Source organism: Neoarius graeffei, chromosome 3 (assembly GCF_027579695.1).
Source record: "Neoarius graeffei isolate fNeoGra1 chromosome 3, fNeoGra1.pri, whole genome shotgun sequence".
Classification (NCBI taxonomy): Eukaryota; Metazoa; Chordata; class Actinopteri; order Siluriformes; family Ariidae; genus Neoarius; species Neoarius graeffei.
The window spans coordinates 112481833-112499363 of record NC_083571.1 but is presented as its reverse complement, the minus strand read 5'-3'; the positions used below and the strand labels follow the sequence as shown (position 1 = coordinate 112499363).

Genomic DNA, 17531 nt, shown 5'->3' with positions numbered 1-17531 from the left:
CTTGAAGGGCACTCGGTAGTGTGTATACCTCTGCCAAGCAATATATTTGGATTTGCATCAAAATCTAATCAGTTGTTCCTTGGCCAGTGGCCCAGTTTTCCTCAAAATGCCATCAAAATCCGTTCACTACTTTTTGAGTTACGTTTGGAACAAACAAACAAACAAATGGAGGCAAAAGCATAACCTCTTCCAACGAAGTTGGCAGAGGTAACTAAGCAATTTCAAAAGTTATTGTGATTTAAAAAATATACACAGTGGATATAAAAAGTGTACACACCCCGTTAGAATGATCGGTTTTTCTGATGTAAAAAAATGAGACCACAATAAATAATTTCAAAACTTTTCCCACCTTTAATGTGACCTATAACCTGTACAATTCAATTGAAAAACAAACAAATCTGTTAGAGGGTGGCACGGTGGTGTAGTGGTTAGCGCTGTTGCCTCACAGCAAGAAGGTCCAGGTTCGAGCCCTGTGGCCGGCGAGGGCCTTTCTGTGTGGAGTTTGCATGTTCTCCCCGTGTCCGCGTGGGTTTCCTCCGGGTGCTCCGGTTTCCCCCACAGTCCAAAGACATGCAGGTTAGGTTAACTGGTGACTCTAAATTGAGCGTAGGTGTGAATGTGAGTGTGAATGGTTGTCTGTGTCTATGTGTCAGCCCTGTGATGACCTGGCGACTTGTCCAGGGTGTACCCCGCCTTTCGCCCGTAGTCAGCTGGGATAGGCTCCAGCTTGCCTGCGACCCTGTAGAACAGGATAAAGCGGCTAGAGATAATGAGATGAGATGAGACAAATCTGTTAGAGAGAAAAACATAAAAATAAAAAACATACAATAAGCTGGTTGCATAAGTGTGCACACCCTTAAACTAATACTATGTTGAAGCACCTTTTGATTTAATTACAGCATTCAGTCTTTTTGGGGTCACACCTGCCATCAGTTAAAATTGCTCTGATTAACCCCAAATAAAGTTCAGACATTTACTCAGTTGCATCCTCCAGCAAAAGCCAGGGTTCACAGAGAGCTTACAAAGCATCAAAGGGGTCTCACTGTTGAAAGGTATCAGTCAGGAGAAGGGAACAAAAACATTTCCACGGCATTAGATATACCATGGAGCACAGTGAAGACCGTCATCAAGAAGTGGAGAAAATATGGGACAACAGTGACATTACCGAGAACTGGACGTCCCTCCAAAATTGATGAAAAGACAAGACAAAAACTGGTCAGGGAGGCTGCCGAGAGGCCTACAGCAACACTGAAGGAGCTGCAGGAATTTCTGGCAAGTACTGGTTGTGTACTACATGTGACCACAATCTCCCGTATTCTCCATATGTCTGGGCTATGAGGTAGAGTCAAAGAAAAACATCCAGGCCCGGCTAAATTTTGCCAAAAAAATACATTAACTCTCCCAAAATCATGTGGGAAAATGTGTTATGGTCTGATGAAACCAAGGTTGAGCTTTTTGGCCACAATTCCAAAAGGTATGTTTGGCACAAAAACAAAACTGTGCATCACCAAAAGAACCCCATACCCACGGTGAAGCATGGTGGTGGCAGGATCATGGTTTGGGGTTGTTTTTCTTCAGCTGGAACAGGGGCTTTAGTCAGGGTGGAGGGAATTATGAACAGTTCTAAATACCAGTCAATTTTGGCCCAAAACCTTCAGGTGTCTGCTAGAAAGCTGAAGATGAAGAGCAATTTCATCTTTCAGCATGACAATGACCCCAAAAAAGTTTTGGAATGGCCCAGTCAGAGCCCAGACCTCAATCCAATTGAAAATCTGTGGGGTGACCTGAAGATGGCTGTGCACAAGAGACACCCTCGCAATCTGACAGATTTGGAGCGCTTTTGCAAGGAAGAGTGGGCAAATACTGCCAAGTCTAGATGTGGCAGGCTGATAGACTCCGACCCCAAAAGACTGAATGCTGTAATTAAATCAAAAGGTGCTTCAACAAACTATTAGTTTAAGGGTGTGCACACTTATGCAACCAGCTTATTGTACGTTTTTTAATTTTTTTATGTTTTTCCCCCCCTAACAGATTTGTTTGTTTTTCAGTTGAACTGTACAGGTTATAGGTCACATTAAAGGTGGGAAAAGTTTTGAAATTATTTATCGTGGTCACATTTTGTTACATCAGAAAAACCGATCATTTTATCGGGGTGTGTAAACTTTTTATATCCACTGTATATAATTTGTCTCAGCTCCATTTTGTGCAGTTTGATAAGGAAACGGGCTGCTAAGTTTTACTGAGTAGCTTCAAGAATCTGCCACAGTTCTTCTGGAGACGTTGTCTATCTATCTTTCTTTCTTTTCATGCAAAACCCAGCATGTCGCTCTCTTTTTTCTGTAACATTTCAGTTTTATTTCTGAAAGTAATGTTTGGAAAATATAAAATGTTTTTTGTACTGATTCAATAATGCAGAAGTCATAAAATAAACATCGATATCAAAATTTAATGCTAAAAAAAAAAAAAATAGGATAAGACTTTTGCACTGTACCGAAAATGGTTCTTGAGAGCTTTGCTGAGATATGAATCATCAAATAATTTTGACACTTTTCCCAGATGTGACGATCAATAAAATTAAAAACAATAATATTTCAGAAAGATATACATATATATATATATATATATATATATATATATATATATATATATATATAAAAACCCCAGATATTGTATTATTTTGGTGACTAGAACAAGAAGAAAGAAGAACAAAAAGCAATAAATAAATAAATAAATAAATAAATAAGGGGCACTTTAATATTTTTCAAGACAATTAAATAATTAGACTCTCCTAAAAGGCGGCACGGTGGTGTAGTGGTTAGCGCTGTCGCCTCACAGCAAGAAGGTCCTGGGTTCGAGCCCCGGGGCCGGCGAGGGCCTTTCTGTGTGGAGTTTGCATGTTCTCCCCGTGTCCGCGTGGGTTTCCTCCGGGTGCTCCGGTTTCCCCCACAGTCCAAAGACATGCAGGTTAGGTTAACTGGTGACTCTAAATTGACCGTAGGTGTGAATGTGAGTGTGAATGGTTGTCTGTGTCTATGTGTCAGCCCTGTGATGACCTGGCGACTTGTCCAGGGTGTACCCCGCCTTTCGCCCGTAGTCAGCTGGGATAGGCTCCAGCTTGCCTGCGACCCTGTAGAAGGATAAAGCGGCTAGAGATAATGAGATGAGATGAGACTCTCCTAAAAATAAACAATTCCTGTAATTTAATGAATAACAGTTTGAAATATTTGCAAGTGAGTCACTGCAAATGGGGAGTTGAGGTACAGTAATTAACACCTAAATGAACTCACCTGGAGGTTTCAAAAATGTTCGGTCATGTACGTGTGAGTAAAAATGGGAATGAGAGTAAGAATGAGAAGTCTGTGTCGAATTTATTATGAGAGATTGCCATTAATGCTGCAGTAAACTTTGACAAAATTTATTTTTATTGTCGTATACAACTATACAATGTCCCTGTATGTTTCAGCATAAAAAAAATATCACTTATTATTCTGTCCACATTCACTAGATACGTATAAGCAATTGTGCACTCTGATTGGCTACTCTACTGTAAAACCCGATAAGGTCACTGAGCTCAAAAATTTTATTGAAACCGATTACGTAAAAATTTTTGAGGTAAGTAACTTAAATTTTTTAAGGTAAGATTTCTTAAAAATTACAATTAAGGGTAACTATAGTGTAATTTTTAAGAAATCTTACCTTAAAAAATTTAAGTTACTTACCTCAAAAATTTTTACGTAATCGGTTTCAATAAAATTTTTGAGCTCAGTGACCTTATCGGGTTTTACAGTGTAGGATATACTGTGAGTAGAGAAAAACAAAATGGCAGCGCGTGTTGCTGAACCAGCCGAGGACGAAATAAAAACTCTACTCGAAAACAAAACTCCAACGATACAATAAAAATCAACAAAATATGGAACAAAAGTATTTGATGATAAGAATGTGTTTTTTTTTTTCAAGAATTATCATCACATTTTTCACAAATTGCTTCTGTCATTTCGCCAGTTTGTTTACATTCTAAGCGGAAATGATTTTGTTGGACGTTTTGTATAAAGTTTTTATTTATCGAATTTGCGAAAAATGACAATAAAAATGCTCCGTTTCTCAAAATCCAGTGAATGTGGATAGAATAAAACAGTCATTCCACTCAATCTCATCGTACATGGATTATAGCCAACTCTGTGCTATGCACCTTGTCACCTATCAGCTCATGTACGACTCGATTTCGTGGAAAAACTGTTAAATATATGTGCTATTCTTTTTATACGTTAATTTTTGCTCATTGCCATTGGAGTTCACTATATATGTCCCCATGTGGTACCTGGGAAATAAAGGTGACCAACAAGGTGTTGGGTGTGTGTGTTTTACACGGTATATATATATATATATATATATATATATATATATATATATATATATATATATATACACATTCTTGGGTTTCAGTCACGTGACTTTTCTTAGTGATTTCACTTCCGGTAAAACAGCTGGTGGTCAAGCAAACCAAAACGGCTGCCGTAGTGCAAACAACTAGCGATGACTTATCAGAGTACGCTCGTAATCTAGAAGCCACTGCTGGCTTTAGATATATTCAGAAGATTGCTATGTGCAATGGAATTGACCCCTACAGTCTGGGAAAGAAGGATTTGTCATACGATCTCGCAAACTACCCTTCATTCGACTTCCCCGACATCTCGAACTATCTGGTGTTGCAGACGTCCTTCTACACCGCAAAACAGATGAAAGTGTGGAAGAGTACGGAGGCTTATAACTTTTTTATATGTGGTTGGGTAAAGGACCTCGGGATCAAGTCACTGCTGAATGAATCCTGTATTGTTTTTGCCCATGTAAGGATGTTTTTTTAAGCTTTCCGTTCGCGTCTTTACAACAAAGCGCTGCAAGTTGAAGTGTAAAGAAACAACAGTTCACTTGATTCTCACTTGTGTTGGCTCTTATCTCTCAGCTAAATCATTCACAAAGATCATCAGAAACCCCTTTAAAGACCTGGATCTTAGTTAAACAAGACGGAGAAGTGATCACGGCGCATTGTAACTGTACGGCTGGGGAAGAATTTTGTCGCGACCTTCATGCATATGGACTTTATGAGGAGTAAACAAAGAAACAGCTGGAAACTTTAGCACTTCGTGACTAAAAAAAGGTCTGTAAAATAACGACACATAGCAAGAAAAGTACTTGGAAAACACTAAGGACAGAGCTGAGAGGGAAATACAAACCTTTCACCAAGTGATCACTGCAAACTCGAGCATGCTTCGACTCGGCTCCCTTCGATTTCAGTGAGAGGTTCAAAAGCCACCTTTCTCAACGTCTTTTTGTGAAATCCTGTGTTCGTTCACCCTTTTTTATTAGTTCACGGCGAACCCTGAAGAAACGTTTATCAGTTTCACTGTTTGATCGATTCGAACAACCTAAAACAACGCAAGCGTGAGGCATTTTTCATGCGAGCAATGCACCTTCTCCGTACAAACGCTTTGTCAACTGAGCTTTGGTCGACCACCAGATAAAGTTTTGAATAACTAATGAGGTGGATGTGACGTCACGTGAAACCCAAGAATTGGTCGAAATAGTGACAGAGTGGAGGGTTGTGTTTAATTTGCTGAGCCTCACCATGCTGCAGTGTCGAATAATAAAGCACTAAAAGGCTTTATTTATTCCATTCTGTGAGGGACAGCACTGGAACACACATTTGCACATTGTTCTCTGCCTCTCACTCTGAGCTGCAGGGGGAAACAAAGATCCTGAAGCTGAAGAACCTGAGGCCCAAAGACTACGCCAACTACAGCTGCATCGCCTCTGTTCGGAACGTGTGTGGCATTCCTGACCGGAGGGTCATCTTTCGACTCACCAATAAAACAGGTCACATACATTAAAACACATCTCATCTCATTAGAAGATAGGATTTAAAAAAAAAAAAAAAACATAACCTCTGCATGTAGCTGTGATCAGAAGATTTTTATACATCAAGCTACAACATGACATAGATCAAAGCAATAGAGTTTATGTTTTATTGGTTTGTTTATTTGCTTGTTTTCATTTTTATTTTTGGCAAATTTATTTGCACTAGATTATGTACCACTGATGTAAGCAGAGGAGAACCGTTAGGGCCTTCTAGGCCATCGAAGAAGGCCCAAACATATGAGCATTTCAAATATTATATTCAGTTTCTTTCATTCTTATATTCTTTCATAATTTCATTATCATTATTCTCTTCTAATTTTAACTTGGCCGGATTTTCTATCAAATTTTTCAGAAATTAAAGGGTTACTGTCCTGAAAACATTAAAGGTCCCATGGCATGGTGGTTTGTTGATGCTTTAAATGGGCTCATGGAGGTTTCCGGATGTTATATCTGCAGCCTTTCTCGAAACGAACCCTCGGCACGTAGATATAGCCTCCTGGGAGAAAGACCCATTTCAGCGCTTTTCCCAGTGCGTCGTTTTGCTAATGAGAAGCAGGAGGTGGGGAAGGGTAGAGGGTGGGGGCGGGTCTTATCATTAATATTCATGACATGTAAACGTGTTACCTCTGATTGGCTAACAGCACTGTGACGCTACCTCCAGTGGGTCAGAACAAGCGGATGTGGGTGTCTTACTATGGCGAGAGAGAAGGAACAAACCGCGAAGGGAAAAATACCGCGTGCTGACGTCATTAAGGTGCGACGCGAGGAAATAAAATAAATTCAACAAATGTTTGGGTTTTTACTGAACAAACAAACAAATAAAATGAACGAGTGACTTAAAAAAAAGTACTTGGCTAACTGCAGGAAGTGGTTAGCTGCACAGCTAATGTAGCCATTGCAAGGCTAACGTGGCACCGATTTTAAAACACGGCAAAACAACTTAACAGTTATACACTTACTTGTTGGGTGTTTGTTGCTGATGCGGCAGGGATGCTTGGTACGGACCCAGGCTTCAGTGACAGTTGATGTGCAAAACCTGCCCTGTACTGTCCCGAGTTGTGGAAACATTCCTCAGGAAAATGCTTCCGACAAACATACACCGTCTTAGGTAGACTCGACGGCGTATTATTGGAGTAAATAAAATTAAGCCACTGCGTCTTCAGGGGCTCTCCCGTCGGCAGTAAAAACAGACTCTTTTCTGTGTTGTCACATCCATGTACAGCGCAACTTCCATGTTTGGTGGCAACTTTTGAGCTGGGCGGGGCAATCCATACAGTGGGTGGGAATCCAGAGGGGGGGCGTGGGGATCATCTCCCTTGCTGACGTAGGCAAGGGAAGAGTTTATCAACGCGCCGTTTTGACGCACCATTCTCAAATGTTGGGCATAGTTTGGTTTACACATTATGAAATTTCTAGCCACTGGGGTGACTTAAGAAGGTCAGAGGAACTCATTTTAACGTTAAAAAACCTCAGAAAGTGAAAATTTCATGCCATGGGACCTTTAACATAGAGTTATCCAATGAGATTTTTCATTTGTGCTGGTGCAAATTGTTACTCTCACTCAGGGATCTTTCTACATTATTATTATTATTACATTATATTAGGACACTATTTCTCCATCAGTTTTCAACCAATCATCACCAAATTTCACATGAAGAATACCTCTGGGCTGAAATACATTGCTATGACTTTTGGTGCTGATCTGGATCATTGACCAGGAATAATTCATGAAAAACAGGCTTTTTTTCAATCTCTTATAACTGTCAATTTTCATGATTTTTTCAACAGGGCTTTCCTCAAAGCACAGGTACATGACACTCTACCGTGGCGTGTGACGTCAGCACCACGTTGTCACTTGCATACCAAAAAAAAAAAAAAAAATCCCACTAATTGAACAAAGCAGAGTACTTTCTGCGCCTACAGTAAATATCTCTTATTCCCCTCTGAAAATTAGTAATACCTTTAGAAACAGGAAGATATTGTAATATATAGGTCTAGACTATCCTGAAACTCAACCCAGAAGTGAAAATAAAGGGTTTCACTGGGTGCACTTACTGCCATTCACAACCATACATAAAACCACGTCCTAGGCGCTGGTCGCTAGATGTCGCTGTTGTGTGATTTGACCTTGATTCTGTTCCTGGAATTGGAAAATAAAGAGGCGTGCTCCGAAGTGTTTTCATTTCAAATCTATGTTTGCCCTTTAAATTTTTCCCCTTGCATATTTGGCCAGGGAAAAAAAACATCAAATTTAATAATGTGCCTAATCGGCCCTAGATGCCACCAGAATGCACCCTTTGAAGCCTCTAATTTCAAAATTTTCCAGGAGAACATGCCTTCAGACCCTCCTAGGTGCCTTTGAGGCCCTCCAGGTTGGGCTGGGCTCCGTAGTAGCACCGTTCTGATTTTTTTTTTTTGGGGGGGGTGGGGTAAGCCCTGTTCAGTCTTTTTCTTTTTTCAGGGCAGCAGGGCGCAACTTTTCCTTGGCCTTCAATTGACAAAGGTTAGCTAGTGCAAATTACTGTGACTGTAATTAAAGTCTCTAGTTTTGTTTGTTGTCTCCAGGCAGTGAAGCGTTTCAAGTTGACTCAGTCATTGGTTAGGACTTCATCGCCGGAACAGAAGGCCATGGCAGTGTATGTTTATGCAGGAAGTGACAGATGAATTAACCAATCAGATATTGATTTATAGTGGGAGGGACCAAAAATTCACCTCCCGAGACCTTCTTGAACTCTAATGCGAGCTTCACCACAAGTCGGCGATGGAAGTCAACACAGCAGTGAAGTCACCTTCCAGCCGGTGGAGCGTTCATCAGTAGTGTTAGCGAATGCTAATAAAGCGGTCAAGCCAGTGCTAGCTATTGAGAGCAAGTAGCACAGGCTAACGACTGAGAAACTAAGATTTCTGTCTCCAGACTCTACTATAGCATGCTTGCTATAGTATTTTTCACTCAGACTTAAAGTGCCATTCCACCATTGGATGTATTCTTTGGCATAAAATACAATATATTTTGACAACATATATAAATGGTATCACTAGATAGAGAAATCTTTTAGCTTCAAAATGGTATATCAAACATAATTTTTTGACAACGACAAATATATTAATTTTGCGACCAAAGTCACCTACCCTTTTAATTTCCGTGCGTGATGTCATCGGCAGGTTCCCCTTCTTGTGTACCACGTGACATGTGATGTGGCACATATTATCAGCAATGGTGGATAGAACGTGATAAAATTAATACCAATAAATCTAGCTAATACCAATAAATCTAGCTAACTGAAAGATTAACTCAAAATTTTTCGCAATTTTTTTGGCCCCCATATACGAGGAGAAATGACTCTCTCACTTTGGGGGTTTCCTGGTCTAAAAATAGACCGACACGTGGTACACAAGAAGGGGAACCTGCCGATGACATCACATTTCACTACCGCGCGGAAATTAAAAGGGTAGGTGACTTTGGTCGCAAAATTAATATACTTGTCGTTGTCAAAAAATTATGTTTGATATATCATTTTGAAGCTAAAAGATTTCTCTATCTAGTGATACCATTTATATATGTTGTCAAAATATATTGTATTTTATGCCAAAGAATACATCCAATGGTGGAATGGCACTTTAAGTATTCATTTGCCTGTGTAATTTACTGAGTTAGTTTTAAAATCAATATCAACAATGACACACAATGACACCTGGTAGTCTGGTGCTAATCCCTCGCAAAATCCTTTGCCCTGTTCTTTATTTATTTATTTATTTATTTATTTATTTTTAAGTGTGTCCGGCTAAGTTTTGGCTAAGCTCAAGTCCCAGCTCTAATAGTAATGGTTTGCCACTGGATATAAGAATATGTTAGTATTATGGAATATATCATATAGATTGTGTAATTTATAAAAAGAAAAATCTTAAAATGGAAATGTGCAGCTCAAACAGCCAGTTGGTGACGTTATTACAGCAGTAAGAGCTTTTGTAATAGCTTGCACTTAATATTTACATATTTTACATCATCAAACGAATTCATCAGCTTCACCCAGACTGGTTTTGTGCAGACAGTTGTGACCTTTTTATTCATTAACCATAATAAAAGGGCTTTATGAAAACATAGTCTGTTACAACCCCACTGAGACCCCACATTGCATCGAAAGAGCACATTTAAATATAACAGACAATACGGTACATGCAGGTGTCACGATTTGATTATATTGTTGGAAAAAAAAATATTTAAAGTGGAAATACTAAATGCACGGATGATGCACCAAATCCATTTACATTTAAAATCGCGTTTGGAGGACCTGTGCGAATTTGTTATTCTGGCCAAAATGGGGCCAAATGATGCTTTGGGCTTAATGTTAAGCTTATAAAAGCATGTCTATTTGAGAATACTAACTAAACTGCACATCTCCTCTTGGTCTCTGCAGCTTCCCCATCCATCAAGCTCCTGGTGGAAGATCCAATTGTGGTGAATCCTGGACAGACAGTATCTCTGGTGTGTATCACCACAGGTGGTGAACCTCCACCCACACTGACATGGACCACCGTCTCGGAGCACCTTCCTGAGAAAAGCGTTTTGAAAGACGGCACACTAACACTACCTGCTATCTCTTCTGAAGACGCCGGCGTCTATAGCTGCATCGCCAGCAACAACGTAGGAAACCCAGCCAAAAAGTCAACCACCATTATTGTTCGAGGTAAAGAAAACAACTGCATGTAAATTGATGTATCCATTATACTTTAAAGGAGCACAATTCGAATACAAGTCACAATAAATTAGAAGAAGACATATCGTCAGATAAAGTACACATCAGTAAGTGACACAATTTATGTTATGCATAGTTAATCAAGTTGGGACACCAGCATAAAACATTTCTAAACAGTCCTTTTGATGTTATTAAGTATGAAGAATTGAAAAAAAAAGAAATACAGTGGATATAAAAAGTTTATACACCCTGTTAAAATGATGCAAAAAAATGAGACCACGATGAATAATCTCACAACTTTTCCGACCTTTAATGTGACCTATAACCTGTACAGTTCAATTGAAAAACAAACAAATCTGTTAGGGGGGAAAAACATTTAAAAAAAAAAAGTACAATAAGCTGGTTGTATAAGTATGCACATCCTTAAACTAATACTTTGTTGAAGCACCTTTTGATTTAATCACAGCATTCAGTCTTTTGGGGTCGGAGTCTATCAGCCTGCCACATCTAGACTTGGCAATATTTGCCCACTCTTCCTTGCAAAAGCGTTCCAAATCTGTCAGATTGCGAGGGTGTCTCTTGTGCACAGCCCTCTTCAGGTCACCCCACAGATCAGATTTTCAATTGGATTTAGGTCTGGGCTCTGACTGGGCCATTCCAAAACTTTTTGGGGTCATTGTTGTGCTGAAAGATGAAATTGCTCTTCATCTTCAGCTTTCTAGCAGACACCTGAAGGTTTTGGGCCAAAATTGACTGGTATTTAGAACTGTTCATAATTCCCTCCATCTTGACTAAAGCCCCTGTTCCAGCTGAAGAAAAACAACCCCAAAACATGATGCTGCCACCACCATGCTTCACCGTGGGTATGGGGTTCTTTTGGTGATGCACAGAGTTGTTTTTGTACCAAACATACCTTTTGGAATTGTGGCCAAAAAGTTCAACCTTGGTTTCATCAGATCATAACACATTTTCCCACATGATTTTGGGAGAGTTTTTTTTTTTTGCAAAATTTAGCCGGCCTGGATGTTTTTCTTTGACTCTACCTCATAGTCCAGACATATGGAGAATACGGGAGATTGTTGTCACATGTAGTGCACAATCAGTACTTGCCAGAAATTCCTGCAGCTCCTTCAGTGTTGCTGTAGGCCTCTCGGCAGCCTCCCTGACCAGTTTTCATCTTGTCTTTTCATCAACTTTGGAGGGACGTCCAGTTCTCGGTAATGTCACTGTTGTCCCATATTTTCTCCACTTCTTGATGATGGTCTTCACTGTGCTTCACGGTATACACTACCGTTCAAAAGTTTGGGGTCACCCAGACAATTTTGTGTTTTCCATGAAAAGTCACACTTTTATTTACCACCATAAGTTGTAAAATGAATAGAAAATATAGTCGAGACATTTTTCTGGCCATTTTGAGCATTTAATCGACCCCACAAATGTGATGCTCCAGAAACTCAATCTGCTCAAAGGAAGGTCAGTTTTATAGCTTCTCTAAAGAGCTCAACTGTTTTCAGCTGTGCTAACATGATTGTACAAGGGTTTTCTAATCATCCATTAGCCTTCTGAGGCAATGAGCAAACACATTGTACCATTAGAACACTGGAGTGATAGTTGCTGGAAATGGGCCTCTATACACCTATGGAGATATTGCACCAAAAACCAGACATTTGCAGCTAGAATAGTCATTTACCACATTAGCAATGTATAGAGTGGATTTCTGATTAGTTTAAAGTGATCTTCATTGAAAAGAACAGTGCTTTTCTTTCAAAAATAAGGACATTTTGAACGGTAGTGTATCTAGTGTCATGGAAATGTTTTTGTGCCCTTCTCCTGACTGATACCTTTCAACAATGAGACCCCTTTGATGCTTTGTAAGCTCTCTGTGAACCCTGGCTTTTGCTGGAGGATGCAACTGAGTAAATGTCTGAACTTCATTTGGCGTTAATCAGAGTCATTTTAATTGATGGCAGGTGTGAACCCAAAAAGACTGAATGCTGTAATTAAATCAAAAGGTGCTTCAACAAAGTATTAGTTTAAGGGTGTACACACTTATGCAACCAGCTTATTGTACATGTTTTATTTTTTATGTTTTTCCCCCTAACAGATTTGTTTGTTTTTCAATTGAATTGTACAGGTTATAGGTCACATTAAAGATGTGAAAAGTTTTGAAATTATTTATCGTGGTCTCATATATATATATTTTTTTTACATCAGAAAAACCGATCATTTTAATGGAGTGTGTACACTTTTTATATCCCCTGTATTATTTACAACCTCACATCCATTCTAGCCTCTGTAGTTGTGCAAAAACCTCATCAGGAGTGTCTCACACATTTTATCAGCACATGGACCAGGGCGAAAAATTAACTTCAGTGCTTAGTCACCAATGGAGACAGTATCCCTGAATTCTTAGGCCCTGTCCACACGGCAACGGATTCAGGTGAATCTGATAAAATTGTTTATCGTTTCGGCCTGGCGTCCACACGGCACCGGCATTTTGGGTGCCCCAAAATGAAATATGTTGAGAACGGGTTCCAGAGTGGAAAAATCTGGCAACGGAGCCGTTGCGAAGTCGTCTGGATGAGTAGAACGGATTTGTTTACGATGACGTCACAACCACATGTGCTTCACGCCGGGTAGAAGTGTAACGAACTCGATGCGAGTTGTCAACAAATCCTATAACTTGGTTCATGAAACGCGCTTACAAAATATTTTCACTGTGAATATTTATTGTGTAATGGTGCAAAGTGAGAGAGAGAGAGAGAGAGAGAGAGAGAGAGAATAGCCCTTAGGGCAGAGTCAATCCCACCAGCAAAAATAGGGAAAAAAAAGGAGCGATCTCACCTCTTCAGATGTTGGTTTAAGTCCGACAATACATTCCTCAAAAAGGGCGTAGAAGAACAAAGTAATCCATCAACGTGTAGCATTCAATTTATTCCGGACCATTAAAGAATTCTGGAGGATATCAGAATGTTGGCGTACCGGCTTCCATCTACCCCCATTCATTCCTCTTTCCGCGTCTCCATTCAAAAAACAAGCACGTGATTTAAAGGGACTATATCCATAGGATAGGGAGTGAGAAAGTATGTGTGTGTGACAGTGACAGGGATAGTCACTGTGCGCATGCACAGTTATGCGCATGCGTCTACTTCTATTGTTCTGGTGTCTCCGATGGGACCGTCTTACAGCGCACGTAGAGGTGTGGCATGTGTATTGCATCGTTTTCAGCAAGTGTTGCGTTGCCATATGAACCCGATATTTTACTGATCCGTTACCCATGTGGACGCGATATTAAAAAAAAAAAAAAATCTCGTTGCCGTTGTCGTGTGGATGTAGCCTTATGCCGCTTTTCCACTACAAACGCGGCTGAGTCGGGCTGAGCCGTGCCGTGCTGAGTCGGGCTGAGCGGGGCTGTTGGAGTTGCATTTCGACTACAACCGTGCTGGCTGGAAGTGGGTGGACACATTGGGTGGAGTTAGCGAAAGTGGGTGGACGTCACGTGATGTCCACGTCCACGTCACCAATCAGTGCACAGGGGAGTGTCTGCTCACGCCCCCAGCCTCACTCAGCTCGCTTCGGCTCGCTTCAGCCCCACTCCAAAACGGTGCGAGTTTTAGGGGCTAAGCAGGGCTGAAGCGAGCCGAGTCGTGCTGGTTTTTGGTAGTCGAAATGCGAGCCGTGTTGGGCTGAAGTGAGCTGAAGTGAGCTAAAGTGAGCTGAAAAAGGGTAGTGGAAAAGGGCCATTAGTAGCCCAGGCCAAAATAAAATGGCCCTTAAAGGTAGACGGCCTTTCAGCTTTTTCAAGTGTAGGTCATAAAAAGAATGTTTCCTTAGTCAAAGCTAATGCAGAACCACCCTGAAGTCTGCTATGATTGTCAGTCAAATCTTATGCCAATCAAATATTGCATAAATGATAAAAAAGAAGGAAATCCCGGACTGCACCAGGCATTGCATTGCGTCTCAGTGTGTGCGTTCTTAGTCAATCACAGCTCTTTTTGTAACTCTCATATTTCTGGGCAAGGCAAGCCCTGTGGCATATTACCGTGTAAGTACTTATTAACTGGCCAATTACAGCAATTAAGTGAAGTCAGTCAGGCTAATCACTGAACTGGGAACCAATGTTCTCGTCAGAACAGAGTAGGTGAAGAGTAGCTCCTGGCGCAAAGCAGAAGAAAAAGTCTTAAGTCTAGTCAGTGGAATCTGAGTTTCATAGATTTCAAATCAGATGCACCATGCTTGTTTTTTCCTTCATAATTTGATCCCAGATTTATTCTTTTTAGATTTTCCTGGAGCTTGATGGAAACTGATGATCTGGTTATGTAAACAAGCCGACCTTAAGCTTCCTTATCTACCTTCAGAATAATCTCCAGATAATTTCAAACATGCCTGATTTACATAAGCCTGGTAGTGTGAGATGGCCATAAACCCGACTGATACACCAATAGCCAAAGTGGAAATTAGGGGAAAGAAATATACAGTGTAAATACTTTCACAAAGGTATTGGTATGGTCCTTCTAGATCTTCAAAAAGCTTTTGATATGGTAGATCACAGGATCCTCTGACAAAAACTCAGCGCTCTCAGATTCCAGAAATCTGCCATACACTGGTTTCGGTCCTGTTGACAAGAGCGAAAGCAATCGGTGGAGATTGGTGGCACGATCTCCAAACCTGCAATCATAACTTGTGGAGTACCACAAGGTTCAATTCTTGGACTTTTATTGTTCTTTATATATGCTAATGACATTCCATCTGCAGTTCGGTGCAAAACACTTTTGTATGCAGACGACACTGCCCTCATAGTTTCAGGCCCTTGTGTCGAGGATATCCAAAGTACACTATTCTCTGAGCTGGCTTCAATCAGAGAATGTCTGATTGTCAATAAGCTCTCCTACATCTGGATAAAACTGAGTCTATTCTTTTCGTATGTACTCAGTTCGCCATTTTGTAGTGCTGTCCGAATGTATAGTGATAATTATTACACCCTATATAGTGGACTCATGGTATCTCACAGTGCACCGTGAAAAGTAGTGTACAACCGATGGGCACTAACCAAGCAATATATACCATCATGCATTGCAGTTGCGCTGAAAGAAAAAGTGTGCTGGGGTGAATGGATGGAGGAAGCAACACATTATAAATGAACATTTGAGTACAATTAAAAACAGTAAGAGAATTTTAAAAAAAAAGGTAAAATAGAATAAGACAGATAAAATACAAGAATAAAAGTTAGAGTGCAGAGCGAGGAATTAATCAAAAGCCTCAAATTTGATTTAATAAAACACAGCGGCAAAGAAGAAAGTATTCAGCCTTGATTTAAAAGAACTGAAAGATGCAGCAGACACAAAGTACTTTGTATTTATTAATGTAGGAAATACACTCAGTATAATATATTTATAACAAAAAAAAATTATCACATGCATGTATTTATTATTTTGAAAACCCACTATCCGACTGATCTGGCATGTTTTAATTGTGCGACAGTAATGACATAAATAACGGTGCGTCTGAGTAGTGTCTGAAAGTGTTTATTTTTTATTTATTTATTTACTTTTAATTTTGATTTTACCAATGAGCTCACTATATACAACCCCGATTCCAAAAAAAGTTGGGACAAAGTACAAATTGTAAATAAAAACGGAATGCAATAATTTACATATCTCAAAAACTGATATTATATTCACAATAGAACATAGACAACATATCACATGTCGAAAGTGAGACATTTTGAAATTTCATGCCAAATATTGGCTCATTTGAAATTTCATGACAGCAGCACATCTCATGACAGCTGGAGGACCAAATTGCAACTCATTAGGTCAATTGGCAATAGGTCATTAACATGACTGGGTATAAAAAGAGCATCTTGGAGTGGCAGCGGCTCTCAGAAGTAAAGATGGGAAGAGGATCACCAATCCCCCCAATTCTGCGCCGACAAATAGTGGAGCAATATCAGAAAGGAGTTCGACAGTGTAAAATTGCAAAGAGTTTGAACATATCATCATCTACAGTGCATAATATCATCAAAAGATTCAGAGAATCTGGAAGAATCTCTGTGCGTAAGGGTCAAGGCCAGAAAACCATACTGGGTGCTCGTGATCTTCGGGCCCTTAGACGGCACTGCATCACATACAGGCATGCTTCTGTATTGGAAATCACAAAATGAGCTCAGGAATATTTCCAGAGAACATTATCTGTGAACACAATTCACCGTGCCATCCGCCGTTGCCAGCTAAAACTCTATAGTTCAAAGAAGAAGCCGTATCTAAACACGATCCAGAAGCGCAGACGTCTTCTCTGGGCCAAGGCTCATTTAAAATGGACTGTGGCAAAGTGGAAAACTGTTCTGTGGTCAGACGAATCAAAATTTGAAGTTCTTTATGGAAATCAGGGACGCCGTGTCATTTGGACTAAAGAGGAGAAGGACGACCCAAGTTGTTATCAGCGCTCAGTTCAGAAGCCTGCATCTCTGATGGTATGGGGTTGCATTAGTGCGTGTGGCATGGGCAGCTTACACATCTGGAAAGACACCATCAATGCTGAAAGGTATATCCAGGTTCTAGAGCAACATATGCTCCCATCCAGACGACGTCTCTTTCAGGGAAGACCTTGCATTTTCCAACATGACAATGCCAGACCACATACTGCATCAATTACAGCATCATGGCTGTGTAGAAGAAGGGTCCGGGTACTGAACTGGCCAGCCTGCAGTCCAGATCTTTCACCCAGAGAAAACATTTGGCGCATCATAAAACGGAAGATACGACAAAAAAGACCAAAGACAGTTGAGCAACTAGAATCCTACATTAGACAAGAATGAGTTAACATTCCTGTCCCTAAACTTGAGCAACTTGTCTCCTCAGTCCCCAGACATTTACAGACTGTTGTAAAGAGAAAAGGGGATGTCTCACAGTGGTAAACATGGCC

General features: G+C 40.3%; 1 protein-coding gene across 1 annotated transcript in view; it reads left to right on the top strand.

Moving 5' to 3' along the window:
* Nucleotides 1–17531, top strand: part of LOC132882654 (MAM domain-containing glycosylphosphatidylinositol anchor protein 2-like) — a 555131-nt gene that overhangs the window by 225697 nt on the left and 311903 nt on the right. Inside the window, exons 5-6 of the mRNA XM_060915736.1 lie at nt 5739–5871; nt 10329–10598. Coding sequence (XP_060771719.1) covers nt 5739–5871; nt 10329–10598 — 403 coding nt within the window. The remainder of the gene's footprint in view (nt 1–5738; nt 5872–10328; nt 10599–17531) is intronic.